The sequence below is a fragment of the Notothenia coriiceps genome, unplaced genomic scaffold, assembly GCF_000735185.1.
Source record: "Notothenia coriiceps isolate Sejong01 unplaced genomic scaffold, NC01 NC01_scaffold00025101, whole genome shotgun sequence".
In the NCBI taxonomy this organism is placed as follows: domain Eukaryota; kingdom Metazoa; phylum Chordata; class Actinopteri; order Perciformes; family Nototheniidae; genus Notothenia; species Notothenia coriiceps.
This window is the reverse complement of record NW_011357802.1, coordinates 26,331-53,760: the sequence shown is the minus strand read 5'-3', so window position 1 is coordinate 53,760 and position 27,430 is coordinate 26,331. Positions and strand designations below refer to the sequence as shown.

At 42.4% G+C, this 27,430-nt stretch overlaps 3 protein-coding genes across 3 annotated transcripts in view; 1 reads left to right on the top strand and 2 right to left on the bottom strand.

Moving 5' to 3' along the window:
* cdh23 (cadherin-related 23) overlaps window positions 1-2,886 on the bottom strand; it is a 32,438-nt gene extending 29,552 nt beyond the window's left edge. The window contains exons 1-5 of the mRNA XM_010783428.1: window positions 2,880-2,886; window positions 2,638-2,786; window positions 2,085-2,220; window positions 539-927; window positions 108-209 (exon numbers count right to left, since the gene is read on the bottom strand). Coding sequence (XP_010781730.1) covers window positions 108-209; window positions 539-927; window positions 2,085-2,220; window positions 2,638-2,786; window positions 2,880-2,886 — 783 coding nt within the window. The remainder of the gene's footprint in view (window positions 1-107; window positions 210-538; window positions 928-2,084; window positions 2,221-2,637; window positions 2,787-2,879) is intronic.
* A 1,556-nt stretch (window positions 2,887-4,442) lies between these two features.
* On the top strand, window positions 4,443-17,186 carry LOC104956002 (cadherin-23-like). Its single transcript, XM_010783427.1, has 13 exons — window positions 4,443-4,446; window positions 5,847-6,110; window positions 6,254-6,415; window positions 7,000-7,256; window positions 7,339-7,436; window positions 7,529-7,649; window positions 7,731-7,810; window positions 7,948-7,988; window positions 8,141-8,201; window positions 14,128-14,257; window positions 14,361-14,480; window positions 14,725-14,835; window positions 15,521-17,186. The coding sequence occupies exons 1-13, from the start codon at window positions 4,443-4,445 to the stop codon at window positions 15,860-15,862; spliced, it is 1,791 nt and encodes a 596-aa protein (XP_010781729.1). The 3' UTR covers window positions 15,863-17,186.
* Window positions 17,187-19,772: 2,586 nt separating this feature from the next.
* Window positions 19,773-27,220, bottom strand: eif3s6ip (eukaryotic translation initiation factor 3, subunit 6 interacting protein). The gene is made up of 15 exons (XM_010783423.1): window positions 27,074-27,220; window positions 26,677-26,740; window positions 26,379-26,589; window positions 26,193-26,272; window positions 25,738-25,799; window positions 25,551-25,620; window positions 25,371-25,444; window positions 24,934-25,105; window positions 21,989-22,143; window positions 21,656-21,826; window positions 21,266-21,399; window positions 20,816-20,989; window positions 20,403-20,592; window positions 20,168-20,248; window positions 19,773-19,938 (listed from the first exon to the last, which is right to left on the bottom strand). Exons 1-15 carry the CDS (start codon window positions 27,095-27,097, stop codon window positions 19,861-19,863), a joined length of 1,740 nt encoding a protein of 579 aa, XP_010781725.1. The 5' UTR covers window positions 27,098-27,220; the 3' UTR covers window positions 19,773-19,860.
* Between the last annotated feature and the right edge of the window lie 210 nt (window positions 27,221-27,430).

The following is a 27,430-nucleotide window of genomic DNA, read 5'->3' as shown; positions in this document are numbered from 1 at the left end:
GCCATTAGGTTTTCTACAACAGAGTAAACATGACACACACTGTATTAAAAAGAACGTTGTACACAGAAGAAGGGAGATTAAATAATCAAATTCAGAATAAAGCATACCACAGTGGAGTCCTTTTTGGGTCCTCCATCATCAGCGACAACAGTCAAGGTGTACATATCGCCTTTCTCTCTGTCCAGGAGGCCGGTCACTGTGATACGGCCCTGAAACAACACACACATTGTTACATTCTATAAGATAGATGTCTACTAATGTAACAAAGCCATAGACTAACCGTATCATACAAGTCAACCACAACAGAAAACATCCCATTTCTCATCTACAAAAGGAATCAAATGACTTCAAAGCAAACAAGCTCTTTGATCAGTTTACATTCATACAGCGGCAATCTTAAATCACAGGGGGAGGGGTGTTATTGAATCACACACTGGTTAATGGATGAAGCATTTTTGGCAGAAGGTGGGTGTAGTCTTGGAAGTGAACAAAAATGTACATTGTATTGATATCTTCTTCCACTGCTCCTCCAACTCACCGTGACGCTGTCTATCTTGAAGAGGGCCAGAGCGGAAGGCGACGTGTCAGGGTCGAAGCGGTAAGTCAACTGGTTCAGGTTGTCAGCTGACTGGGCCTGCACCTGGGTCACCTGGGTCCCCGTGGCGATGTTCTCACCAAGCGAAACCTCGTACCCGGCGGATAAGAAGGCCACGGCCTCATCCAGCTCATTGAGCAGCGTGACGTAGACGGTGCAGAAGCCTTTGTGGAAAGGGGGGGCTTGGTCAGTGACAGAGACGTTCATCAGATAGGTGGTCTTGGTCTCGTAGTCCAGGTAGTCCACAGTGGTTACCAGGCCAGTGCTCACATCCACCTCAAACTTGCGGTCTGAGCCGGTCACAAGGGCGTAAGCAACGGCTCCACCATCACCTGAGTGGGATGAAGGGATAGGAAAAGCTTACAATAACCAGTCTGAAAACATGCAATTGCAAACTTTTGTGAGAGGTAGTAACACAGTAACTGGGATAAACAACTTGACACATCTTGTAACGTTTTTGCACAGCTTCCTCTATTCTATATTTGATTGAACACTGTTGTGTTTATCTTAGTTATAAGCTTGCTCTCATGTTTTGGAAAATGTATGTCACAGCACCAGATGTATCACAAGGAGTCTAAGAAACACTTTACACCACAGGAAGTGAAAAGAGGAAGTCTGTACTGTGGAGCAGAAGTAAAGATTTAAATGTCAGTTACAGTAAAGGCCAATTTTTATGTTTATGTATACATGTTATACAGCATTGGGGAGACATGAAAGAGCATAATGTAATTCAAGTACACATAAATAAATGTGACATATTTCCATGACAAAGCAGGTCATCAAAGCCATTGGGACACATTTGAGTGCTACACCGTCGTGTTTTTTTGAATTTCCGCTGTGACATGTTTACTTTAATGTTCAAAAAGGTCTTAATTTTTCTCAAACTGCCTGTGCTGCAGCACCTCTTTTCACCCTCTGTCTGAAACCAGAGCCCAGTCTGCTCTGATTGGTTAGCTGGCCAGCTCTGTTGTGATTGGTCAACTGCTTAGAAATGTCCTTTGCCTTAGTCTATTAAGTACAATGGATTGGAGAGCTAGCCAATAGAAGCACAAGTGTTACGTAGTAATGTCACTATGCTACAGTAAGTAAACAAAGGGGTCCAATGGAGGTGTTTCAGGCAGGGGGGGGAGTGTGGGAGAGACACTCCCTCTTAGGGAACTTTGGGATTTTAGCCTTTGCAGACCATTTACATGCACAAAAACCTAGATAACACACTACAGGAAAGGGAAACCCCAAAAAGCCTTATAGGCACATTAGATATAGCACCTGTTAAACAGATGTGTTAAAGAGGTTTGATGTTGGTCTTTGGAGTGGTACACGGATGTGTCAGGGTAAGTGGTGAGCTGTAAACAACTGCGGAGTGCCTGCAGAGCAGAAGTGGCCACAGTCAGCAACATATTTATATAAGTGTTATGGCTGATACTGATCAACAGGAACTGACACGACTCCCTCCGCTCAGGTCTTTAGATTGATCTGAGGCTGCACTCACCAGTGTCTGGGTCTGTGGCGCGCACCACAATCACAGAGGTGCCGACACCAGCCGTCTCCCTCAGGCCCAGACGGTTGTATTGTTGCTGGGTAAACACGGGGGCCTCATCATTGGCATCGTCAACATAAATGATCACCTGCAGAGGAAGGATATGTGGCACATTAACATCTTTGTGACCTATTCATACTTTCTGGGAGGGGCCTTGTTTTGTAACTATTACGTAATAGTACCATAGACATTATAGGCCCACTGAAGGGGCTCTATGAAGTCCACATTTCTTGCCAAATTATCTTTTGGGACTTAGGACCATTTTCAAATACAAGAACAGTTTCATTAAAATGTAGAAACATGTATGCTCTATCAAAAGAAGCTAAAACAGAACATTATTAATCCAAATAGAAAATCCTATGCCAGAGAGTGATACAAAATTAAATTTGAAGAACTCTAAATAAAAATAGAAATAAGGAGGTATCTCCAAATAATTATGCTACACGTTAAGCATGAAGCAACTGGATGACAATTGCACTTGTTACAGCCTCTTCCTCTTCCTCACCCTGACGAAGCTCCTCATGCTGCCCTCGTCACTGTTGTAGGCCTCCACCTCCAACACATGGGAGCTACTGGTCTCTCTGTCCAGCGCCCTGCGGCCTCTGGTCAGCAGCCCGCTCTGCCTGTCAATGCTGAACAGACTGTTGCTGTTGCCTGTGTGAAGAGGGAGAGTCAGAGCAAGAGAAAACAAATTTTAGTAAAACATTCAATCTAATTTATGGGTTTAGAGGCAATCTGTGTATCTACCATTCATCTGTTTTTCTTTATTAAACAAGTAAACGGAAGAGCGTCTGAGAGGCCTTTTTGCTTTTTACCTTGCTAAATGGTCTAATGGTCATTGGAGCGAGGGGCGGGGGGAAACTCACGGAAGTGATTTCAACAAAAGCACTAAATATTATAAACAAGGTGAATTTAGCGATCACAACGAAAACAGCCAAGACACATATTGAGCCCTGAACATGAATGTTATTATGGGCTGTAAATATAATAAGCCTATGTCTAAAATGGACAACATTTTTAGGAGATTTAAACTATGCTGCGATTCTGCACTGCGGTCAACTCAGCCGTCTCTTGAGTTTGTTAAAAAATGTTCTGCCATTAGTTCTTCTTGAGATTGACACTGATGGACTCAGTACTAGTGAAACTACTCCCACAAGTACTATGAGGTACTTTTTGAGTAATCCTCTGTCAATGTCCCCTCCTGAATACAAGAATGCATGTTTCTTTGCTATTGTGAATAAGCGTTAAAACACCTTTCTTCACATGACTTATATTGTTGGACAGAGTATTTTAAGAGGATATGGTGGACATGATATCAGCAATACTTCCGGTCAGTACTCCGGCAGCAGCATTTTTACCCTTGGAAAGGCTTTAGAGCAGGGGTCTCCAACCTTTTTTAGGATGAGAGCTACTTTCAAAAAATAAAACAAGTCGTGAGCTGCTTTTTATTGTTTTTTGTAGTGTATATATTTAGCACATGTTAACATTATTATATGCTTACCTTTAACCTTTGTGTGCTGTTTGGGTCAGTGGGACCCGTTTGCAGTGTTTACTAAAAGAAAATGTATGCAATTTAATTATTTTTAACCTGCTTTATTTGGGGGGGGGTCCTCACATCCTCTAGGGGGGTCCGGGGGGACGCAAGTTAAATGCATCAATCTGGTGCACTTTGAGCACAAAATGAATTGATGGATACAGCTCTCAACACTCAGATGAAAGGGAGCTGTATACTTTTCAATAATCCAAACATCTTTAGAATTTGAACACAACAACAACACAATGATAGGCTGTTCAATGGGGCTGATGTGTTGTGTAGATTCTGCCAGAAGGAAAATCAGCGGGGAGGTGCCACATTGCTTTTCTTCCCGACTGCAACGCTGGTCCCGGAAATCAAGCAAGAACGTGATTGGTCGATATTCATTGTGGGGGTGGGGGGAGGAGGGGTGTTAGATAGATATAGAGTTGTAGTAAGTAGATAGAATTCGCTATGATTGAGGTTTCGTTTATGCATAGGGTAGATTATTTTAATTACATTCCCTTTTTTGTGTGTATTTTTACATTTTGGATTTGCTTGGCGAGCTACTTATTGAGGGCTTGCGAGCTACCGGTACGACGTGTTGGAGACCCCTGCTTTAGAGTCTGGCCTGGATAGCTGGTCACAACTATCCTTCAGCAAAGTGACAACACTTGTAACTCTTGTTGGCCTCTTATGAAGCTGCTGTCTTTTAAATAGGATTATTTCTCTGACCCTAGTTCATTCCTCTCAGATTCTTCCCAGTCATTGCATGTCAGTCAATAGAGCTTCGAAAAATGTGTGAGTGAAGGCCAGAGCTAAATTATAGATTGTTTGATTGTGTAATTACAAGGTGAGAGAAAATAAATCTAAAACTACTAAACTTATTTTATTTACTTGTCCATGTTATACTTATATACTTACTTGTATTACAATATTTGCATGTTGAACTATATGCTGGATATCTTCCCCAGCCTCAAGGAAATAAAATAAAATAAATGGATTCATAATTTTAAAAAAATAGATAAAAATGTATACATTAANCCTCCTTGATTTAATGCAATTTATTTTTATTGTTTGCTCTCTCTCTTTAACGTGCATATACAACGTCATTATCGTGGTCTGCACAAACTTGTCATCATGCGTGTATTCTGCTAACTGCACTGTCCATACCTATTTGATAGGAATACATTTCTAGCCTAGGCTATTTCCTTGTTTTAGTGGGCTCGTTTGTGGGATGTTGCGGATGAGTTTCACCGAGACCGCCTGCTCTGAACAACCAATCACCGTACTGACCGCTTCTAAACTCAGCATGATGACAAGTTTGTGCAGACCACGATAATGACGTTGTATATGCACGTTAAAGAGAGAGAGCAAACAATAAAAATAAATTGCATTAAATCAAGGAGGCAATTAAAAGCACCCCGCAAACTATTATCCAATGAGCATATTTCCAGCACTTAAACACTTTCAATAACAGCCCATACCGCCGTTCAAGTCCCCCTATCATGATGAATGAAAACAATCTGCGTGTTGATGGAATGTACTTTCTTTCTATTGACGAACACGTCCTCATCTTTTGATGGCGCAATTATTTTTATTTGCGTCCCGTCAATAGCACCGACCGCACCGGGCATACCTGCAATTGCCATGAAGTTGGCTTTGATCCTGTGTAGTTGTTGATTGTCCAAAGGAAACCGGATAAACTGTTGGATGATATGTGGTCTAGAGAGCGCGTTGATGGTTTGGTTTATGGCACGGCTGACTGATGGTTGCGATATTCCTAAATCGTCGGCATNCAGCCATTTTCAGATTCTTTGTGAATAGGTCTTACTGAGTTAGGAGTCCTCTCGAGGACTTTTAAGCTCTCCTAAACTTAGGTGCTACTTTTAGGCCTAAAATACTTTGTGAATTGCTCTTAGTGAATAAAATTAGGAGTCCTAAATTTAAGACTGACACGCCCATTATGTTTAGGAGTTTCTCCTAAATTCGCCAGTTAGGAGCTACTTTTAGCCCTAAGATCCTTTGTGAATACGGCCCCAGGCGTAGAGAATAACACGATTTTCTTGTGTGTCCTCTTACTTTAAAAACCCAGGAATATTGATAATAATATATCCATCTGTCTTTCTTTTCTATTTCAAGCTGTTTCCTTCAGTGTTTTTAGATGACTCAACACACATTCTCTCCATGTCTTTCTCCAGGGGGGAACAGTGATGGAAACTTTGGCTTACGTCTGGATGGAGAGCTGAAGGTGCACAAGGATCTGGATCGAGAGGAGGTCCCGGTCTACTCCATCATCATCAAGGCTTCCAGCAACAGGAGCTGGACCCCTCCCCGGGGCCAGAGGGCAGCGAGGACCAGAGCCCTGGACCCCGCCCGGGACCCCAGCCTGCTGGAGGTCCGCATCGAACTGGAAGACATCAATGACCAGAAACCACGCTTCACTAAGGCCGAGTACACTGCAGGTAGTGTGTGTGTGTGTGTGTGTGTGTGTGTGTGTGTGTGTGTGTGTGTGTGTGTGTGTGTGTGTGTGTGTGTGTGTGTGTGTGTGTGTGTGTGTGTGTGTGTACACGTGGGGGCTAGTTGACCAACATAACTTTGCTTTCAGGAGTTGCAGCGAATGCCAAAGTGGGCTCAGACCTGATCAAGGTGGTGGCTTTAGATAATGACATTGGTAACAACAGCTTGGTTCAGTACCACATCGTTACCATCCGCTACTTCCAGTCACAGAGCAATGGCAGCGAGGACGTCGGCAGCATCTTCACCATCGGTGAGTTTAACTTTGATATTAAATACATTTTTACCTCTTACTACATGGCCTGAAAATAATCTCGGACAGGTAGTATTGGAAGCATGACAAATAAACAGGGTAATATTAAGTTTAGGCAAAACCAACAACACTTGCTTTCAATGCTTTCTGACTTGATTTTTAACAAAAATGGAGCACACAAGCAGTATTAGGCTTTGGATACACAGAAAATACTTGTTATTAGGATAAAGTGATTGTTTTATATTATATATTGTTTTTAGGGAAACTACGGAAAATCACCACACTTATGCTATTTCATCATCACATATATTAATTTATTTTGAATTAGAATTAAATAAATATTTTCAAATGCATCATTGGCTTAACAAAGACTACAAAATATAGCTATAAAGACTTACACTAGTCTATCAACATGAATTGAGTCTCACAATTAGACCCTTTTTGCCTGATTTTACAGAAATAATACATAACATAGAATGCAGTCCCACATTGTAATAGTCTTTTTACATTTGAAGGGCATGTTTGCCATTGAATCCAATATATTTATTATCAGGAACCACATACTACCCCATGATTTCCCACAGGTTTGACAGATGGTATCATCCGAACATACGACCTCTTCACCGCCTACAACCCCGGCTACTTCCAGCTGGAGATTTTGGCGTGTGATTACGCCGGACACAGCACAACCACCAACGTGAACATCTATATTCTCCGAGATGACCAGAGGGTTAAGATAGTCTTCAATGAGATCCCTGATGTGGTGCGGGAAAACCAGGAAGATTTCATCAACCTGCTGTCCAACATTACCGGAGCCATTGTCAACTTAGATGACATACAGGTAAAGACATATGCTATATAAAGCATTTGTATTCCTTCAGTTTTTGTTTATCTCAATCTTTGTCTCAATCTACTTTATGCAGTTCCATGTGGACAAGAAGGGCAGGGTCAGTTATGCTCAGACAGACATGCTCATCCACGTTGTCAACAATCAGACCAACACCATTCTAGATGTTGAAAGGTAAACCCTCCTGATGAAAATATTGTTATTCACTGCAATAGATTGTGTTGTGGGCTGAGTTTAAATGTGTCCTGGTGCTCCATGTTTCACAGGGTGATCCAGATGATAGATGAGAACAAGGAGCAGCTCAGAAACCTGTTCAGGAAACACACAGTGGTGGACGTTCAGCCTGCCATCAGTGACAAGCTGCCCGACGACATCACCACACTACAGGTCTGCGAGGCCCGGACCCCCGCAAACCCACAGGCTGCTGACGATGTTGTGTGTTTTTAAAACTTATTCTCCTTTTCACAGCTGGTCATCATCATCCTGGCTGTTCTGCTGTGCTTGGCAGGAATTCTGTTTGTCACAATGAACTGGCACTACCGCAGAGTGTAAGAACCCTTAGGCAATCCTGCATTGACGTAGATTTATTTTGAGTCATTTGAAATATGCTCAGTCATGGTAAATGTGTTTATGCTGTGAATCTGATCAACATGTTTACCTTCTCGTGTCTGACGCTGTGTTGCAGACACCAGAGGAAGCTGAAAGCCATAGTCGCAGGATCAACAGGTGAGAGGCCGCTCTGCTGGGGGGGGGTCCCAGCAGCTGTTAGCTTCAGGATGTGGCTTTAACAGCTCTCAGCAGATGTTAATGTACAGTTCAACATGTCAGTTTACTGCTCAGAATGTTTTTCTTAAACGTATCTGTCCTCTACTATCCAGGGAACCAGGGTCTGATGGATATCCTGGACATGCCCAACACTAACAAGTACTCTTTTGAGGGGTGAGATAATAGCTGCATTCTCACACTTGTTTGAGACATATTGCCTAAAATGAATTCCCACCAAATACAACGAAGTGTTATACAAGTATATACGTTATACAAGTTAACTATTTCTTCAGCAAATTCAACAAGAAAACCCCTTGTAAGAAAATAAACTGATGGTCCAACTCTGATCCAAACCGTTCTCTCCGCTGTGTTTATGACATAAATAACAATGTACAACAGGGCTATTCAATTGGCGGCCCGCGGGCCAAATCCGGCCCCCGGGTGATATTTACTGGCCCTTTGAGTATAATGTTAAAAAGTAAAAAAAAAAAATTAAAGTTTAATTAAAAAAAAATTCATTTAACATTTTTTGTTTTTGGGCCAGAGTACCTTTATTCATGAGAGGGTGTTACATTGAGAGATAGAGGGGAAGACATTGCCTGAAAACTGGCGGGCTCGGGTTTCGAACCCACCTACTAGCAACTCCTGTCATTTATTGCGTCTCTGCGCGCATCCTCGCGGCTCGCGCTGCCCTTCACTACAAGCTCGCGCACCTTCGGCGGTTTCCCGCCAATGGTACGATTAATCAAACCTGGTCAGCATAGTTTGATATCAAAATGTCTCTTTCTACGTTAAAAAAACGAAAGGTTGACACCGAAAACCGGCAATTCAACAGCGAGTGGAAAGAGAAGTACTTGTGTGTAAATGTCAGTGGGAGGCCCGTGTGTTTAATCTGCAATAAGTGTTTATCGGTGTGTAAAGAGTACAACTTGAGAAGGCATTTTAAGACAGCTCACGCCAACTTTGACGCCACCTTTCCAGCGGGCTCTGATGCTCGCCGCCAGAAGATTTTGGGGCTAACTTCGTGCTATGACTAAAGACGTAGCTCCCTGTTTCGGGCTTGCACTGACCAAGAGAGAGCTACCGCAGCGTCCCTACGAGTGGCCTGGATATTAGGCAAAAAGAAAAGGCCTTTTACGGACGCAGAGACAGTCAAAGAGTGTATGCTTGCATCAATTGAGGAAGTGGTTGCAGATGAGAAAATCAGAAAAAGCGTTAGTGACTCAATTAAGAACATTCCGATTTCTGACACGTCAACATCAAGGAGAGTGGAGACCCTTGCATCGGACGTTTTTGAGATTCTCTTGGACAAACTGAGAAAGGCGGAGGTTATGTCGCTAGCTATTGATGAATCCACTGACAGCAGCGATGTTGCACAGCTGTGCCTCTATGTTAGATTTTTTGATGGTGAGTGCTTTCGGGAGGATCTACTTGGATTAATTCCTTTGGATGGACACACGACCGGCGAGGTGATGTTCCATAAAGTGGTTTCGTTTTTCAAGGAGCACAAGTTGGGATTGGATCGTATTAACATGCTTGTAACGGATGACACGCCTTTCGTAGATCCTTAAAGATGAGTTTAACTGGATTTTGGGGTGCTTTGAGTTTTGAAAAATCTTAAAAAATTATCATGAAATAAACGATTTAACGTTATTACGATGGATGATCGAACTTCGGGGGGATCTAATCATACGCACAGTCTTTCATTACGCTTTACTTTATGTACACATAAGAAATCGTAAGTTCAGTTTTACGCTTATTTGTTTATATTTATGTTTGTAGAGACAAAAATTTAGAATCAAAAAACACGAATATTGAAAATTTCCTTAACAGTTGTAACGACCTATTTATTAACAACTAAAGTTCTAATTTAGACTCGATCTATCGAATCTGCGAGTTTTGTAACCGGGTAGGCCCAAAGAAAGTTTAAAGTGTAATGTTTGTTTTTTGGAGGAATTCGAGTGATTAGTATATAATAATATATAAATAACTTGTTCGCTGATCTATCTAACCGGAAGAGTCGCCGCCGATTTAGAGGTAAATCTCGTATAGAAAACAAAGGAGAGGCTCACGCCGCTGTTTCGGGAAGGTTTTCGACGGTCACCATACTATTAGACTAGTGTTAGAACTCGTTGGTCGTCTTCCGCTCTAATAGTTTTGACTCCTCTAACTTAAACCGCTAACATATAACGTTAACTACCACAAAATTCAATTAATAAAATTGTTTTTACGACTTTTCGAACGAAACTTTTTTATTTAGAGTTTGGCCAAACTTTCGTCAGAATGACTGGACTCTGGCGTCCACTAGTTACACTTTCTATAACTCAGTACGACACAACTACGGATAGAAAGGACAAAATTAACTCGAAGATTATACAGATGTTAAGTTCTACAACGAAATAACGTAAAAAGTTGAGCACAAAAGTTTAGTAATACGGATAACAGCAAAAGACATATGTTTGTCTTTAAGATTTTTTTATTAGTTAAAATCTTAACATCAACGAATACGGCCGACACCTTAATAAATAACCCACGTTAAGTTAACCGAACGGTTGCCTAAATGCTTTTCGTTGTATTAGATTTTATTTTTTGCTAATAAAACCGACGCACGAAAAAGCGGGGAGTGGAATTTTTCGGGAAGAGCGCGGTCAAACAACCTCACCTGTTAATCAACACGACTCAAGTTTCGCGCTCGCTTCTAGCCGTCTTTGGTTCTCCGTTGGCAACTTTGTTCTTTCCGTTTTTGCTTAAGACGACACAACCACACCCTTTAAATGAAACACCCAAATTTTCCTTAGGCTGCACGGGCTGTTTTTCTTTTCATTTGGTCGACGTTCGTTCCCCCGCCTGATCGGTAGACCACCAAGACCCTTAAGGTGTCTTAACGTTATGAAACGTCAAACAAAACGAACAAGCTGTAAATATGAATTTTCAAAGTCCCAATATAGTTAACAATTTTCTATGACAAAGTTTAACAAAAATCAAGTTATTTTACGCCGTAACAGAAAAGTTCTTTTAGTTACTTTTATAGCAAATAAATTAATAGCACGCCATAGTAAATAAAATTGGTTTGTATTAGCAATAATCCTAGAAAAACGATATTTTAGCTTCGGGGTCGGTGGAATGTAAGATGTAGAGGGTAAGGCCTCAAACTAAGAAAGCCTAACGGGGACGGACAAGTTAATGAATGTTACATAACCTATAAGACGGTAATAGACCTTGCGACCAGCGCAAAGTAAGGGTTTACAAACAACGGAATGCTGCTCTTGTTACATGTGGTCCCGATAAGTTAAATCAAAACCTTACACCCTGGCCAACTACTTTTTTACTTCAGTTTCGCGTTCCCAGCCGGCTTTTTTACCGAAACTTTTATACCCGCGGTTAGTATAATTCTGCGAAAAAGTTCTATGTCATTTAATAAATGTCGTCGCAGGTGGGAACTTTTTCTCGTAGTTACGTAGAGTTAACGCTAAGTGGACGTAATTTAACGCTAAGTTGGACGGTTATTTTTTTTCCATACTTTACCTTTTTACTTGAATGTTTTTTCCGCTACACCCAGCGTGATATAAAACAAATTAATTTTAAGGTTGTACCGGGGTTTCGCGGAAAATATTTTAGACCGTTTTCAAGTCTTGAGTATGACACTTTCCGGATTACATTGGTTAGTTGTTTAAGTAAATCTAAATTAAAATTACTGAGCTTAATCAAAGTGTGTTTATCGGTTAAAATCCCGCGCTAATGTGTTTTTTTGTTGTTCGAAACGGTATACAGGTACCATATTCTATCTTTGTTAATTTTCTGTTCACTCGGTAGCCTACGGTTGTAAAAGTTAACGAAATTAATTTTTCGTTTTTCGTTAATAGTTTTTCTGACACGCATAATTAATGGTTTCGTCTTGGTGTGTCGTCGGAAAAATTTTTGAGTTTTGAAAAAACTAATTGTATCCACTAATTGGACCTGTTAATGTCATACGTTGGTTTGAACCGTCGTATAATCACGGTGTAGATGTGACTCTGCCTTTGAACGTAAAAAGAGCTAATCGTTCCTCGCTCCCTCTAAGCCCTCACTCATAGGTGCAACAGTACCGTTATGTGCGTAATGTCACCTCACGCGTCTACTGACCAGTCACCTCCGCCTACGAGCTTAATAACGTCAAAAAATACCCGTAAGTACACACTCTTACGGCTAAGCGTGCACATCATCAGCTCGGTTTGTAAACACTCGCTGTTTTCACGTTCTGGGGACTTACTCCGCGGCTTAAAGAGCAACACCGACTTGAAGTAGTACTCAAGGTCCTTGAAAGTCTTTTGGACGGTGCGGACTTACTGACAGCGTCGCAAGTAAGACTGACTGACTTACAGTTACTCAAAAGCTCAACATTTCTACGGAGTAAATTACGAGGTTAGTCGAGGAAGACGAAAGTGACGGTTTGAGGGGAGATGTAAGTGTCTCTTTCCCGCAGGAAGTGTTCTTAAAGAGGTAGTGAAGCAGCCCCTCTGACTTTTTACAAGTTTTTGGAAGCGCCGTGTTCAGAACCAAAAGTTAACGCAGGTATTTTTAGGGTCAGTAAAGTTGGGAGCCCACTAAACAATTTGGACGTCACGCGTACGCAACCTTTAACCTCGTTAAAACGGACCTGTAATCTAGACGTGTGTTTTTTCACACTCGGAAAGAAAACCTTTGCGTACCTTCCAGAGAGGTGTTCAAACACATTTGGTAAAATAGAGACGGGACGTGTCGAGGTTTTAACTCAACCAAAGTCTACAACCTTTTTACAGGCGAGGTTTTTCGTCTTTGTCGTCGCATTTTGAGTAGTAAGAGATAGTTTCTGTTGTCTTCCGCAACCGAAAAAATACAAAAACTTAACGCCTCTTTTGCGGGGACTACTAGAGGAGGAATTTCAAGTGTTTACAGCAAAGTTCTGCAAGGAAACGAATCGGTAGATTACAGTGACACGTACTCGTTTAGTAATATTAGCTCCGACTTGTACAGACTGTTGTAGAGACCGCCTTTTCCGCCAACGAACAATTTTGACCTTCAATTGTTGCTTAATTTTCAAATTATTAGCGGTACTTGTCTCAGGTAAACACACAAAAAATTTTCAGGTGGTGAAGTCAAAACGCGTGTCCTCCGAAACCACCCATACTCCGTTTACTTCGCTTAGAGTCGACACCCTCGGTGTAGGACGGTCCGGATCGCCCTGTCAGGACACAAGCCGGGCTGTAGNAATTAAGCAATTGATGTGGTATGGCTCACTTGTCTTTATTGTTATTATACCATAATATGCACTGTTGTTTGTGTTTGGCCCTAAATTGCTATTTTGTGTGAATTATTAGATCATTTAATCTAAATCTAATGATGTTGATGGTTATATTAGCTTCACATGTACTGAGTTCTGAACTTGCCATTTATAAAGGCCTTGGGGCTATATTTGATTTAATTAAACAAAAATATATGCACTCCGCTATGCTCTTGTAGTCATTTCATTTCATTTCAAACCTTTATTTATGCAGGTGAATCCCATTGAGATCATTGATCTCTTTTTCAAGGGTGACCTGCTGTAGTATTTACTGTATCTAAAGCTCTTAATATGATTGCTCATATTTCAAGCCATTTTTTTCCCGGCCCCTTGCTTTGGATCATTTTCATCAACCGGCCCCCATTCCAAACTAATTGAATAGCCCTGATGTACAATAACAAATCATATCAAACTGGAAAATGGTGCTGTCATTTTTTCAGCACCTTTGATTTATTAGCTCTGAATATCAATGAAAAGTTTTTTTTTTATTTTAAGTAGTTTGATGTTCTGTAGCCAGGCAACAAGCGTAGACTCCAAAAAGTCACTGCACTCAAGCATGAAATATTACCAACCCCCCTTAAAAGTTAAAACCATGTATTGTTTTAACAATGTGTTAATTAGTGAGCTTTAAAGAAGCTGGTTTGCATTGTTACAGTGGGAAGACAAGTAAAGCCTCTCCTAGCTCTACATGTAGCATACACACAAAAGGAAAGGGGTATCTAACTTCTCATTAAGTCCCATAATATTAGTCTTATACAACAGCTAAAAACTAGCTTGTCATACTGCACCTGCATTTTGCAGGGCTAATCCTGTGTGGCTGGATCCGTTCTGCCGCAACCTGGAGCTGGCTGCTCAGGCGGACCACGAGGACGACCTGCCGGAGAACCTGAACGAGATCACGGACCTGTGGAACAGCCCGGCACGCACGCATGTCAGTACCAACGTTAATCTGAGGTCGTTTATACAATAAAACAATACCCTGAGAAACGGATGTAACACCATATAAAGCTGACGAAAGCATGTCTTTCCCACAGGGCACATTTGGTCGAGAGCCTCAGGCGAAGCCTGAAGATGATCGTTACTTGAGGGCAGCCATCCAGGAGTACGACAACATCGCTAAACTGGGCCAGATCATGAGGGAGGGGCCCATCAAGGTAAGATACTTGTATGTCATAATATCCAAGACACCCATCAAGACTTCCAAATCCAGAAGCCTCACAAAACGCTTTGAGGACATCATCAGAGGAAATGCCTCCTTCAGTGTGTCCTAAGAAGTATACAGAGAGACTCCAAGGACAGAAGACAGGAAGACCCTCCTGCAGTGGATTCTCATTCATGATGTGTGTATCAGTGAGGGTGTGTGTAGCCTCTGTTTCATCCTAACTGCCGTCCTGTCAGGGTTCCCTGCTCAATGTGGTGCTGGACGACTACATGAGGCTGAAAAAGCTCTTTGCAGCCCGACTGGTCACAGTGTCCACCAGCCAGGGTGATCAGTCATCCGTCACTGAGGTGGGCGAGGGGAACCTGGTGGTGTCTCTACACCCGCTGCTGTGTGCTTCCTGTCTGACACCTGCGGAGAGTGATCGTCCCTGATCACACTTTCCATTTCTCACTCTGACACTCGCTGATGTGACTTCTCAATACTGCTGCTATCTCTGCTCCCTCAAGACATCTCGTTTCTGCTCTTATTTAAACATGTCAAACTAAGAATGGTGTGCAGTAATTGAACCCATGTCTGGCATGCAGTGTTCTTCTCTGCTGCTCTATTGTTTCTCTACATTTCCAAGTTGTTACTCCAAGTGATCTGATTTCTCTCTACTTTGTCCAGCTCTTCCTAAGAGTTCTCTCTTACAAGCTACCATGTTGTCAATCAAACCAGAGGTTTTCAAAGTGGGAAGTGGGCCTTCCAAGGGGGTGCAAACTGTTTAAGTTGGACATTACACATATTAATTATCAAAATATAAAACATAGAATTGTCTAAATGTATTTGATTTGGTTGAAGGACAGACTTTTTTAATGTGTTTATTGTTGTCTGAAGTCATGTTCAACAGCAATATCAGGATATCTTGGCTCAATAGTTGAGTGTCCAAGGGATCAAATAACTGAATTAGCCAAGGCCCAAAATCTCAGCATTCAAAACCCCGGGTATTTACTTTCAGTGCGTGAGTTTATTCTCCCTCTCCTCCCTCCACAGCTGATCCAGAGCGACCTGGACGACGATGAGGACGAGCGTCTGGGCATGGGGGGGGGCCGCGGCACACTGCGCTTCAAGCACAAGCTCCCAGTGGAGCTGAAGGGTCAAGAAGGAGTGCACGTGGTCCACGGCAGCACAGGCACCCTCCTGACCTCTGACCTCAGCAGCCTGCCAGAGGACGACCAGCGGGCCCTGGCGCGCTCTCTGGAGGCGCTTAACGCTGACGGGGGGCTCTACTCGGAGCGCAACGCCCGCACAGAGTCAGCCAAGTCCACCCCCATGCACCGCCACAAGGACGGGGACACCCTGTCCCAGAGCCCCCTGGAGATCACAGAGTTATGACTAGCCGAGGCCTCGCTGGTCTGAGCTCAAGCATGACTCGTGTGTGTCCTTGTGCCTCCACACCGCCACTCTGACGTGGACTGGGAGGACTGGGGGAGGAGTGTGTGTAGTTTAGGAAACCTCATCAGCCAACCTCAGGGCATCAGGGAGACAACCTGCAGGAAGACCCACTCACCATTGGGTTGGATTGTGCGGGTCTTATGTTAGGTGGTCCCACGTTAGGTGCTTCAAGAGAATAAAAAAAGACCGTAAGGACATTTAAAATCATAAGCAGGGCACTTTTTCTTCAGCAAGACAAAAACAAATGGGGTCATTGGCTTACATCCAAAGAGCTGAGCCTGAATCTCCCTGTGGGAGCAGCTTGTTGAACCGGGACCTTATAATCGTCTAAAGGTGCCTCACTCTCACTAATCCTTTTGATGTCATACCTGGACTGCATACACAAGCACAAATACACACACTCAAAAAAAAAGCTACACAAACTCAGACCAGCGGATGGCCATCAATGGGAGAAAATGTTGCAAATCTTGTTATCACGCTCTGATATTCTTTCTTTTTGCAAGACGACGCAATCAGCGTTGAAGGAGTGATAATGGGACTTTTCTCTTTGGGATATTAGGTTCATTTTGTTGTTGGGAAATTATAGATGGATATTTAATGCAGACAGAGCACTTCGAGTATTGTCCCCAGAGACGCTCACACCACGATCAAGAGAGGCCTGTGTGCAATTGTTTAAGTACTGAAGTAGTTAGATTTTATGGATGAATGGCAAAAAGAGGAAACACTCCAGGACAATCGGAGGATGGTGCAAGAAGAATAAAACAATGTCCAAGACTGGAGCTACATTAATTTTAAAAAAATACAAAACTTTGAATGTTTTGGGATACATTTGATATCAAAGGCCGTTAAAGAAAGCCTTGGTAAGGAATCGTAGATGGAATTTAAAAAAGTATGAATTATACAATTTTTATAGACAAGAAGATGGCATTGTGCCCACAGAGACTTTACACTGCCACCTGAAGGACTAAAAGAGTCATGCTCAAAATGAGCAATGTTTGCTTTATTTTTTTATTTTCTAGAAAATGTGGTGGAATAAAAAATATTTTTGAAGAAAAATGCTGGCTTACCAAAATAGGTAGGGAATGCTTTTGGATGTTTGGAGTATGTGTATATCGTGCTATGGTGACATGTTGTTTCTGATGAGTGGTGTGATTTTTAAGATTATTTTTTTATATTCCCATTTGTAAGTTTTTATTTGTTTGTCATTGTCCTGAGATCTGTGTTGGGAAATGTTGGATGATCTGTGATAATAAAGAAGAAATATGCAACGGCCTTTGACCCCAAGTCAGTGGGATGATGGGAGAGTGGCAAAGAACATGGAAACTGGTGCCGCAGGAAATGAAAAGATCCAGACAGGAAGTCTGAGAAAATAAGAAACTGTAATTACCCATCGCAAATGTGTGTATGAAATGAACAGACCTCATATAATAAGGAAATATTCTTGTTCCTTAGGGTGCATTCACACCAGCCTTTATATAGTCCGGTTTAATCGAACCCTGGTGCGTTTAGCCGCTTAGTGCGGTTCATTTGGGTCAGTGTGAACACAGTCCGAGACCTCTTAAGTCAGGGATGGGCAACTTGGATGGTGGTGGGGGCCACATAATGTATGTACTGGCCACCAGGGGGCCGCAGATTGACTTGAAACACACACAAATTCCATGTATTGTATGTAATTATTAACAAATTAAGTCTGACATCTTCATTGACATTTTACAATCTTTCAGGGAACATCCTCTAATAAGCTCACTGAACAAATATCAGTTCACACAATTTTTATTTAATTTTCACAAGTGGCATGTTTGTATTGAACAGGTTATTTAACAGTGGAATAAAACTATTTTTAAACTATTGGAAAGCACTGAACATGTGTGTGCATTAAGATTAACCATTAAGATGACAGGAAGTCATGAACACTACCCAGACATTAGTTGTCTAACTTGAACCTAGCTAAGACACTTTTAGCCTGTCTCTGCTGACGCACAATAAGGGGAATGTCAATTATGAATGAAAAGCGTAGAGTAATCACATAGTAATAGTAATAACACAGCAGCCGCCATTTGCCCATCCCTGTCTTAAGTGAACTAAACATCCGGACTCTGGTCCGCTAAAATAGGTGGTCTCGGAACGCTTGCTTGCGAACTNGCAACCCGACCCGAACCCGCATATATATATGAGCAGTGAAAACGTGCAATTATTAACACACGCAGTTGCATATTTGTCTCAAAAAGCGTGGGATGTTGGTTATTTTCTCCATCTAGGAGGACACCAAAATCCTCCCAGACGTTGGATTTCGCTCTTGAGGAAGTGTTGGAAAATGCTGTATTCTCCGCTGGAGAGCTTCACCTCAGCCATTCAGAATGTACAGCGCTCAGAAGCAGATTGATGCGCTGCAGAGGTTATGATTATGCACGGTCCCGCGGGGGAGAGGTCTGAGGATTTAAACATTAAACTAAATTATTATTATTTTAATATATTTATTATGCAACACCCGCGACCCGACCCGCATCATCTTGTTTTACCCAGAACCGACCCGGAAAAAGTGTTTGAAAAATACCACCCGCGAATCACCTTTTTTGCGGGTCACCCGTCGGGTACCCGCGGGTACCCGACCCGATGCAGGACTCTGATCTGCACTACTCATCGACTAAAAAACAACAGATTATCCTTGTTAATTACACAACATTGATTGGTTTTAAATTGTGTGCAATGCTTTTGTAGTTTTCNCACGCAGTTGCATATTTGTCTCAAAAAGCGTGGGATGTTGGTTATTTTCTGACAGGGGGGCGCTGGCCCAAAAAAGGTTGAGAACCCCTGTCCTAGATGGAGAAAATAACCAACATCCCACGCTTTTTGAGACAAATATGCAACTGCGTGTGTTAATAATTGCACGTTTTCACTGCTCATATATATATATGCGGGTTCGGGTCGGGTTGCAGATCCTGTGCCGACGGGTCGGGTCGGGTTGCGGAACTAATTGGTAATATATGCGGGTAGCGGGGCGGGTTCGGTATTGCACGTCGTGGGTGCGGGGCGGGAGCGGGTCTTGAAAATCAGACCCGTGCAGGACTCTGCCCAATGGTCATTATTTTTTTGCCACACACATTAAATAGGACAATACTCTGAGCATGCGCAGAGTAGTTTTTACAGTCACCGTTCACTTAGACAGTGAGAGGGAGGGCATGATCGGGTTTTGTCCCACATGGCTCTAAACAGCTCAATAGGCACACACTGTAGACAGGTTGTGCCCCACCTGCCCCTAATGACCAGTCGCCACTGCGTGTAAAGTAAAAATGCTCCGTCAACGACATACAATTAAGAACACCTGTCGTCGGTGAAACGCCCCTCCTTACTGCAGAACGTCTCTCATTATATGTGTTATATTGTATTTAACGGACGTTGTCGGATTATATAATCATATGCGCGGGCCGCTAGTGTCTGTTGATCTCCAGATTAACAGCAGCATGAGAATAACCTGCCGAAAGTGTCGATGCTCCATGGCGGAGGCTCCGGTAGAAATTGCAGGGATATGTGTTTTTACCCCCTTAATGTCTGAACAGCATTTCCGTCCACATGACTTGTTTAAAGTGTATAGTCCATTTGAGTTTTGCCCGTGTGAACCATAGACTGTATATATAAAAAGGTGTGAACGCAAACCGAACCTTCTGAAAAATGAAACAATGTAACAAACTGGGGTCTGGTAAGCACCAGAGAAGCGGAATATTAGGTGTGAATGCACCCACTCAATTCAGCGCCTGACCGAGGCTCTCTTGACCCAATGTTACAGATTGGTAAATACTGCCCTCTAGTGGTTGTTACGGGTCAACACTTGATAAGTAAGAAAAAAAAACTATATTTGTAACACACCACTCCATCGCTTTATTGTTGCCAGGTTACATACAAAAGTTTTCATTAATAATAGCTGTCTTCACTGCTGTTGGTCAGACGGCCCGGGCTACTGCTGGCGTCACAGCGGCAGCGGTAGCGGTGGTTGGTGGCTTCTTCAGGGTCTTATTCAGCTGGAAGGAGACAGAAGCACTTTTTATACACGGTTCAAATATATATGAAACTCTTGTTTGATACAGTCTGTTCGGGGAAAAGGCTGTGTGTGCGTTAGGTTACTGGAAGAGTATTTTGGGGGGACTTTTTTATATTGCTGACATTGCTTTAAGGTTCCAACATCAAACATTTAGCGATAAGTCTGCACTTTAACATTGCTTGCCTGGGGCATGTTAGATCACTACTCACCTCTTCAAACTTGTGGATCTGTCTGATGAAAAAGTCTCCGTACCGACGAGCAACTTTGGTGTCGGCGATGTGGATCATGTCCTGTGTAATGGATGCAGAAGAAAATATTTAAAAATACAGTACTACCACTACTACTTGAACCAACATAACAGTGATCAACATCACTTTTATACAGCACGTGTCTTACAATCAATTTTAACTGTAAGTAGAAAAGTCATTACAGAAGATTACACACCTTGTCAATGTAGAAGTCGACCTCAGAGGCAGACTGGAACTCCCCGTCCAGAGCCGAGACGCCGCTGGTCCACACCAGGTTCTTCATCTTGTGTTTGAAGACGAGCAGCTGAATGCGGAACTCCTGCTCCGTCATGTCCAGGAATCCTGCCAGCTTGGAGACCGGCATCGTGGTGTAGAGCTTCAGGAAGCTGAAGGACACATTGGGACTTAGATGAGTAAACAGGTCTACAGAGACAGTATAAAGGGAAAGGATTGAGGGGGCGGAGTCTGGAGGAGAAATAAACTGCATCCAAAATGTTTTTGCCTGGGTCCTCTATGCATTACATCATAGGTTCCCTGTGGAGTCTAAAGAGGTGCACAATAAGTCGCAGTGTGCCAGGGGAAGATGTTATTAATGATGGTATGCTGTACCTGCGGATGGTGGAGAGCTGGGCCTGCTGCTGCACCTCCTCAGCGAACACCTTCAGCTGCTGCTGGAAGGGCTCTTTGTGGTAGTTGGGGTGCACGTTGTCATAGTTTGGCACCACAGGAGACAGGAACTTCGGACAGGCAAAGCTGAACTGCTCCTCAAACACCTGGAGGTCTCTGAGATAACAAAAAATAGAACATGTGCGTCAGGTTGCAGCCTAAGGATGCCACAGTAAATACCAACACTACATTTAAAATAACTTATTGGAGCTATACGTTTATACCCACAAACACAGAGATACATGTTTTTCATTGTACAGTGTCATAACATTACAATTCATTATCAGGCTTTGTGACCAATATCACACAAATCAAATATACACACAAATTAAATGAAGGCAATAAACATTGAGACAAGTTGCTCCATCACAGTGCCATGAGTCGCCCCCTCACCCTTTCTGCATCCTCAGCATCTTGTCTCCGTACTTCTCCCTCAGCTGGGTGTGGATGCTCTCATCGATACGCATCGGGTACATGGTGAGAGCGATGGCCAGCAGACCATGCATCTGCTCGTTTTGTTTGTTAACCTAAAAAACATATCATACAAGTATTATGACACCTATTTCAACTCAAATACTTTTGTCCTCAGGGGGGGTTTAAAGACTTCAGAGAATTAATGTTTATGCATCACAGAATGTTGGAGGAAATCGACGACTACATTTCAGTTTTAGTCCAAACTTAACAACAATGAGTACTTTTATGAACATGTTCTATACAGGAGATTCCACAGCTCAAGCTAAATACAAATAAAAAAGAGTTCTAAGAAGCACAGCTGTGACTGACCATCTCATATTTATACGTGGACCTCTGGAACATGTTTCTCGTCCTCTGGATGTAGAGCAGTATGTTGGCAAATACTCGAATGGCATCCTGGTAACGCCTCATCATCAGGTAGGCAAAACCCACATAGTAATAAGTGGTGATCTGGCACTCAGGCACACGGGAGTACATACTCTGAAAGACAGGAAACAAAATATATGAAGGGATGCACTCTAAACCAAGAGATCATAGGTCAAAGAATACTGAAAAAAGATCTATAACAATATAGATGGCTCAGCGTATGAGCGTATTATTAGTAATGCTCCAGCGTGTCAGTCTCTACTTTCAGCGCCTTACCTTCTTGTTGAGCTCGATGTTCTCCAGGACTTTGATGGCCTGGTAATAATCCCCGAGCAGAGAGTGAAGTCTCAGCAGCCCCACCAAGCTGAAGTATCCCAACATTTTGTACAGGGAGTGACGCCCGTACTCTCCGGCCACACTCTCTGGGTCTCCTGCGACACACATAAAAAACATGTTAGCTGCCTGGTATTACACACACACACTGAGAACACTAGGGGTGTAACGGTACACGTACCCGTACCGAATACCCTTCTGTTCCGTACACGTGTGTACCGAAGTGTACCGAACGAATATAACGTTAAACCTCAAAAATTGAGAACGTGAACAACTTTGGAAGTAATCTCAGGTGCTGCGTCGCAGCATTCAGAGTAATATGCTCACATTGGGTTCAACGCGTCAGAGCGACCAAGTCATTTCATTGGACGAGAGGCATACTATGAGAGCTGGTCACAGGGATGCGTTCAAATTTAGTCAGTAATTTGAGGAACTGGCGAAATGGCGAACGCAGATAAAGTTGAGCTCGAAAATCCTCCAGCATCATTGAAGTCTCCGGTTTGGGAACATTTTGGTTTCGCAGTTACGTACAAGGATGACGGACAAAGACAGGTGGCCCGAACCAAAGCTGTTTTTCGGCATTGTTCAACTAAAATTGGTTACCCGGCTGGCAATACATCAAACTTGCACACTCATTTGAAAAGGCATCACCCGAACGTGAATATCACCGGTACCAAAACAAAAAAGATTGAAGTGCAAACCCAACTCCTGCTAGCATTTAAAGAGCCTGTGACAGCCTCCCAACAACTGTTGTGCAATGAAATATTGGGCTACTAGTGATCTCGAACCGTCAGTTTAAAAAAGAAGGTGCGATACCATTCCGATAAATATCGGTAATTTTCAACATCGTGGGGAAATTCCTTCGACTCATTTTGAAGTTTTGGGGGAAGCCGGAAGTGACGTCAATGCGGGAATGCTTCATTGTGCAGCGAGAGAGCCAAACACGGACAAAGTGTGTTGTCATGCGTAGAAATTGTGAATTACTGAGTTTAGGCACGTTAATAACGTTTTAATGAAGTTGACTACAGTATATTCATATTTGTCAGTGCTTTCATGTCAATTCGGCGAACATAAACGATCGTTGTGAAGATGATGATTAAATTAGGATTACAAATCGGTAGTGAGAGCTGCTGAATTTCCTCCCGTCGGATGTGATATAAAAACAAATCGATTATTTTTGTAGTTGTAAACTCAAGTGGATGAAACTACATTTATTAGTGCTTTCATGTCAATTCGGCGAACATATGATACATTAAATGATCGTGAGGATGATGATGATTTAAAATCTTTTGTTTGAGCCGGTCTGCATTTCCTGATGAGAAAACAAACCTTAGCTTTTTGTAGTTGCAGTCAGTGGTGTAGTGGGCGTTGGACGCGGGGGTACGCCGTACCCCCACTTATTTGAAGCATGATTTCTTTTTTTAATAGTCTAATACATCTAAAATCATTGCCAGTGTTATCAGTTGCAAGTGTGTGTTTGTTGTAATAATGACGAAAACATAATAGGCAGATTTCACAGTAATTATAATAAAAACGTAGCTCAAGCATTTATGCAACTTGATTTGAAGCGTGTGTGTGTGAGGGGCAGAACTGTGTGTGTAGGGTGACCAGGTGTCCCGCACTGTGCGGGACTGCACACACAGCATTTTTATTATTTGTCCCGCGTCCCACACATTGAGACTATGTCCCGCATTTGAGTGATAGTCGCGCAGAAAGGCCGGATCGGTTCGCTGACAGCCGGCACCGCCCTTTATTATTATATTGTCTAAACGGCATCATGTAAGTTGCGCTGACAGGCGACACTTAGTCCCAGTCCACCACTGGCTACATGACCGTATTATGTCCCATATTGACGCACCTAATTCCTAAACTTCTAACAGATACAACATAAACCGATCCTTCAGCCTCATATGAGCTCTCAGACACGTTCACAATTAAATCGCTGTCTGAGCTTGCTGCTGTGTGTGCCATCGTGCATTTACATGCAGATGCTGGGATCCTGAACGGTGCAACTGGAGCGCTGTGCCCGCAATGACGTCACACATAATTTGGCGGGACTTGAAGAATCCCCGAGAAGATCCAGAATATGGTCAACATTGAAGGGCAGATTAATGGTTATCAAAGTACAAATATCCAAAATCAGTTCAGTAACGGTTTTCAAGGGGACAATATTTACTCAAATTGATGGGTTTGGATGATGGGGGAAACTCGTGTCACAGGCTCTTTAAGCCTCCACCACTCGCTAAAAAAAGTTCAGACCGAGCCAAAGCTATTACAAACGCCAAATATCCTTATGTTGCCATGTTAGCAAAGCGCTACCTGGCTATATCTGCTACCTCTGTCCCTAGCGAGAGGGTGTTCTCCACAGCAGGAGACATTGTTAGTGCCAGCAGATCTACCCTTTCGGCAAGCAATGTGGAAGTTAATTTGTCTTTAAAAAAACATTAAATTACAAGCAAGTCATAAGGTCAAACTGGCTGCTTAGGTACGAGTACAGTACAGTTCAAATACAGATTATTTCAGTTCATCGAAATGCTGCACCTTAATGTTTATTTTATTATATTTTGTATTTATTTGAGTGAATACATTATTCACAGTTTAATAATAATAATAAAATAAAATGTTGTATGATAATTTGTTCTGCTGTACCGAAAACGTACCGAACCGAGACCTAAAAACCGAGGTACGTACCAAACCGAAATGTTTGTGAACCGTTACACCCCTAGAGAATACTGATGTTCCCATGTTGAGGTCATTTTCTCAGAGGAAGCAGGAAAAAATATATAGGGAACTTTAACTGCATCGTAAGACTGCACATTTAAATAATTCAGTATCTGAGCTTCACCATATATTGCCATCTACAAATGTCTACAGAACATCCTCTTTACCTCCGCTGGTGTAGATCTCCAGCTGGCGGTTAATGTTGCTCTTGTCCACGAGGGAGTGGAGAACATTGAGGACGCTGTGGACGTTCCAGATCTTTGGGTTGTTTCTCAGGAACTCGATCTCCTCCTCTGACTTTTTGGCCGTCTTGCAGCGGTACTGACTGAAGGACTGGAACTATAGGGGAAAGAGTGTCATTCATATTGTTGTTGAATAGAATATAAACCTGCTTTCTTTGTAATATTGACCATATCAATAAGCATACAAAAGGAACCATGAGAGAAGTATGATGAAGTCGGTTTGAAATACCGCACATCTAGTACAAATCCTGGAAATGACTGGCAACTACTATTCGGTCTGGTTTTTATTCTTGCGATTCTTACTTGTGCGCGTATGTGTTCTGAACTGAGGTAACATTAAAAAAAATTAAATTGCAGTGTACCTGGTAGATGAACTCATCGATTATGTCCCACAGCCATTGGTTAGGCAGCTCCAGGGGGGCGGGGCCCTCAGCATCTGTTAAAGTCATGCACATTCTCATTTGACTTGTCATTCATTGGGCGTTATTTTACACTGATAACCACAGGGGAGAGGGAAGAAAGGGGCTGTTCTGGTTACTTACTGAGAATGTAATTGAAGAGGTTGCAGTAGTTGTAGTAAGACTCAAAACGCTGGTCCAAAGTTGGTCCACCCTGATGATGAAAGAAATAATGCTTAGAACAAAATACTGAAGATGTTTTCTAACATTTGGAAGGCTCATTAATCTAGATGGAGATTTGTATTAGTGTTTGTATTGAGCGGTTACTCACGCTGACTTTAGCATAAACGTGTCTGTAGTACAGCTCCTTATAGAGGATGAGGAACACAGCATCTGTAGGAGGCAACAGGCGGTCAATGACATTCAACATTCTCACCGTAGCACTTTAGTTGTAAAACACATTTAAGATTAAAAAAAATCAAAATTCACATACAGTGGGCAATATCCAGCACATGGAACTGTCTAGATATGCTTAAAGAAATTATTTTTTTAAATGTATTCACAGCCAACATCATTTGTCTTATTTCCTCAGCTAGAATAATGGCCGATGAATAAAGGTTACGAGTTGGAGAAGGTCGGCCAAACTTCATGAAAATATCAGATTTAACTTCAGTACATTTCTCACTTTTTAAAAACAATTTAAGAATGATAAAATAAATGTTACAATAAGAAATGTGATGTCAATGCAAAGGCAAAACCAATATAGGTGAACTACGACAAACTCACCATTGCCAACCAGTGCTGCGATGGCCTCAGCCTCTGGCCATGGAGTGTTCTTGAAGAAACGGTCAGTCAACTTGTTCCAGCTGCACAGGATCAAAAAGACAAGGATGAGATGCTCATCACACACACAGTGTTAACGTCTCTTAAAGGATGCAGCAGCATAACCACCACAGGGAGAGTTGAGTTTACCTGTTCTCGTAGACGTCCTGGATCTCATAGATCTTCTGCTCGATGCTCTCGCTTGACACACGGTTGGACTGCAGCTCATAAACCTTCTGGTCGATTAAGTCAGAGGTGGTTTTGTGGAAGTACTGCAGAAAGTTCTTGATCACCTCTGGGATGACACTGTAGGTCTGCTGCTCATACTGCCTCTCATAGGCCAGGTCAGCTTTGGGGTCACCTGCGGGGAGATGGGAGAATGAGCAAGAGACACCAACACAGAGAGGTGATCTAATACATTTAGATAAACACTTGAGGGTATACTAACCGGTGTGCAGGTCGGGGTCGTTTGAGAACGCGTACGGATCATACGGTCCAGCAGCAACAGGGGTCTAAAACATAATGTTACAGATGCTCAGTTAACATCTGTCAATGAGGCAGTCATTATAATCATTGGGAAACTAACCTAAAACGCTTCGCTTTACCCCAAAAACAACACAACGTTACATAAGTGATGGTATGGTTGTATTCTCTTCAGAAACTAGGCTACAACAATCAATAATATCATGCTGGCTCATCGAAAGCTAACGTTACTGTTATGCCGGTGGTGGTAAGCTAGCTATGCAGTTAGCTATCTAGCTAGCTAGCGGCCTACCGCTGCTTGGCGTATCGTTATTATCATAATAACATGTATATATATCTTTAAAACAACAATTTATACTGACTTCCTCCTCCTCTTGGTACGACATGGTGCTGTTTTTTAGTCCAAGCTCATATGACGGTGGAGTGAAAAACGAGGATGTGTGCTAGTTTAGCAAAAGCCGCTAAACCACGCAGCCGAGGTGGAAAGAGACCGGAAGCGGAAAGACAAGGCCGTGAAACCACGAGAAAAATAATAGAGTGAAGCATTGTGGGAGATTGAGTGTCTGGAATATACATTAGAATCGTTGGGTCCGTGAACAGGTTTTGAGATTAATTATGTTTTCATTTCTGTACTGCAAATGAAAAAGTGGGTTATAATTCCTTCAAAAAGCATGAAAGATAACATTGTGCTGGTTGGATAAAAAGTACGATAATATTTA

Coding starts and splice junctions, on each gene's coding strand:
- LOC104956002 (XM_010783427.1), top strand. Junction 7,650..7,730: donor ACGACATCACCACACTACAG/GTCTGCGAGGCC, acceptor TCCTTTTCACAG/CTGGTCATCATCATCCTGGC. Junction 14,836..15,520: donor ATCAGTCATCCGTCACTGAG/GTGGGCGAGGGG, acceptor CTCCCTCCACAG/CTGATCCAGAGCGACCTGGA.
- eif3s6ip (XM_010783423.1), bottom strand. CDS start 27,097: ATGTCGTACCAAGAGGAGGAGGAA. Junction 26,590..26,676: donor CGACCCCGACCTGCACACCG/GTTAGTATACCC, acceptor ATCTCCCCGCAG/GTGACCCCAAAGCTGACCTG. Junction 25,445..25,550: donor CCTCTTCAATTACATTCTCA/GTAAGTAACCAG, acceptor TGACTTTAACAG/ATGCTGAGGGCCCCGCCCCC.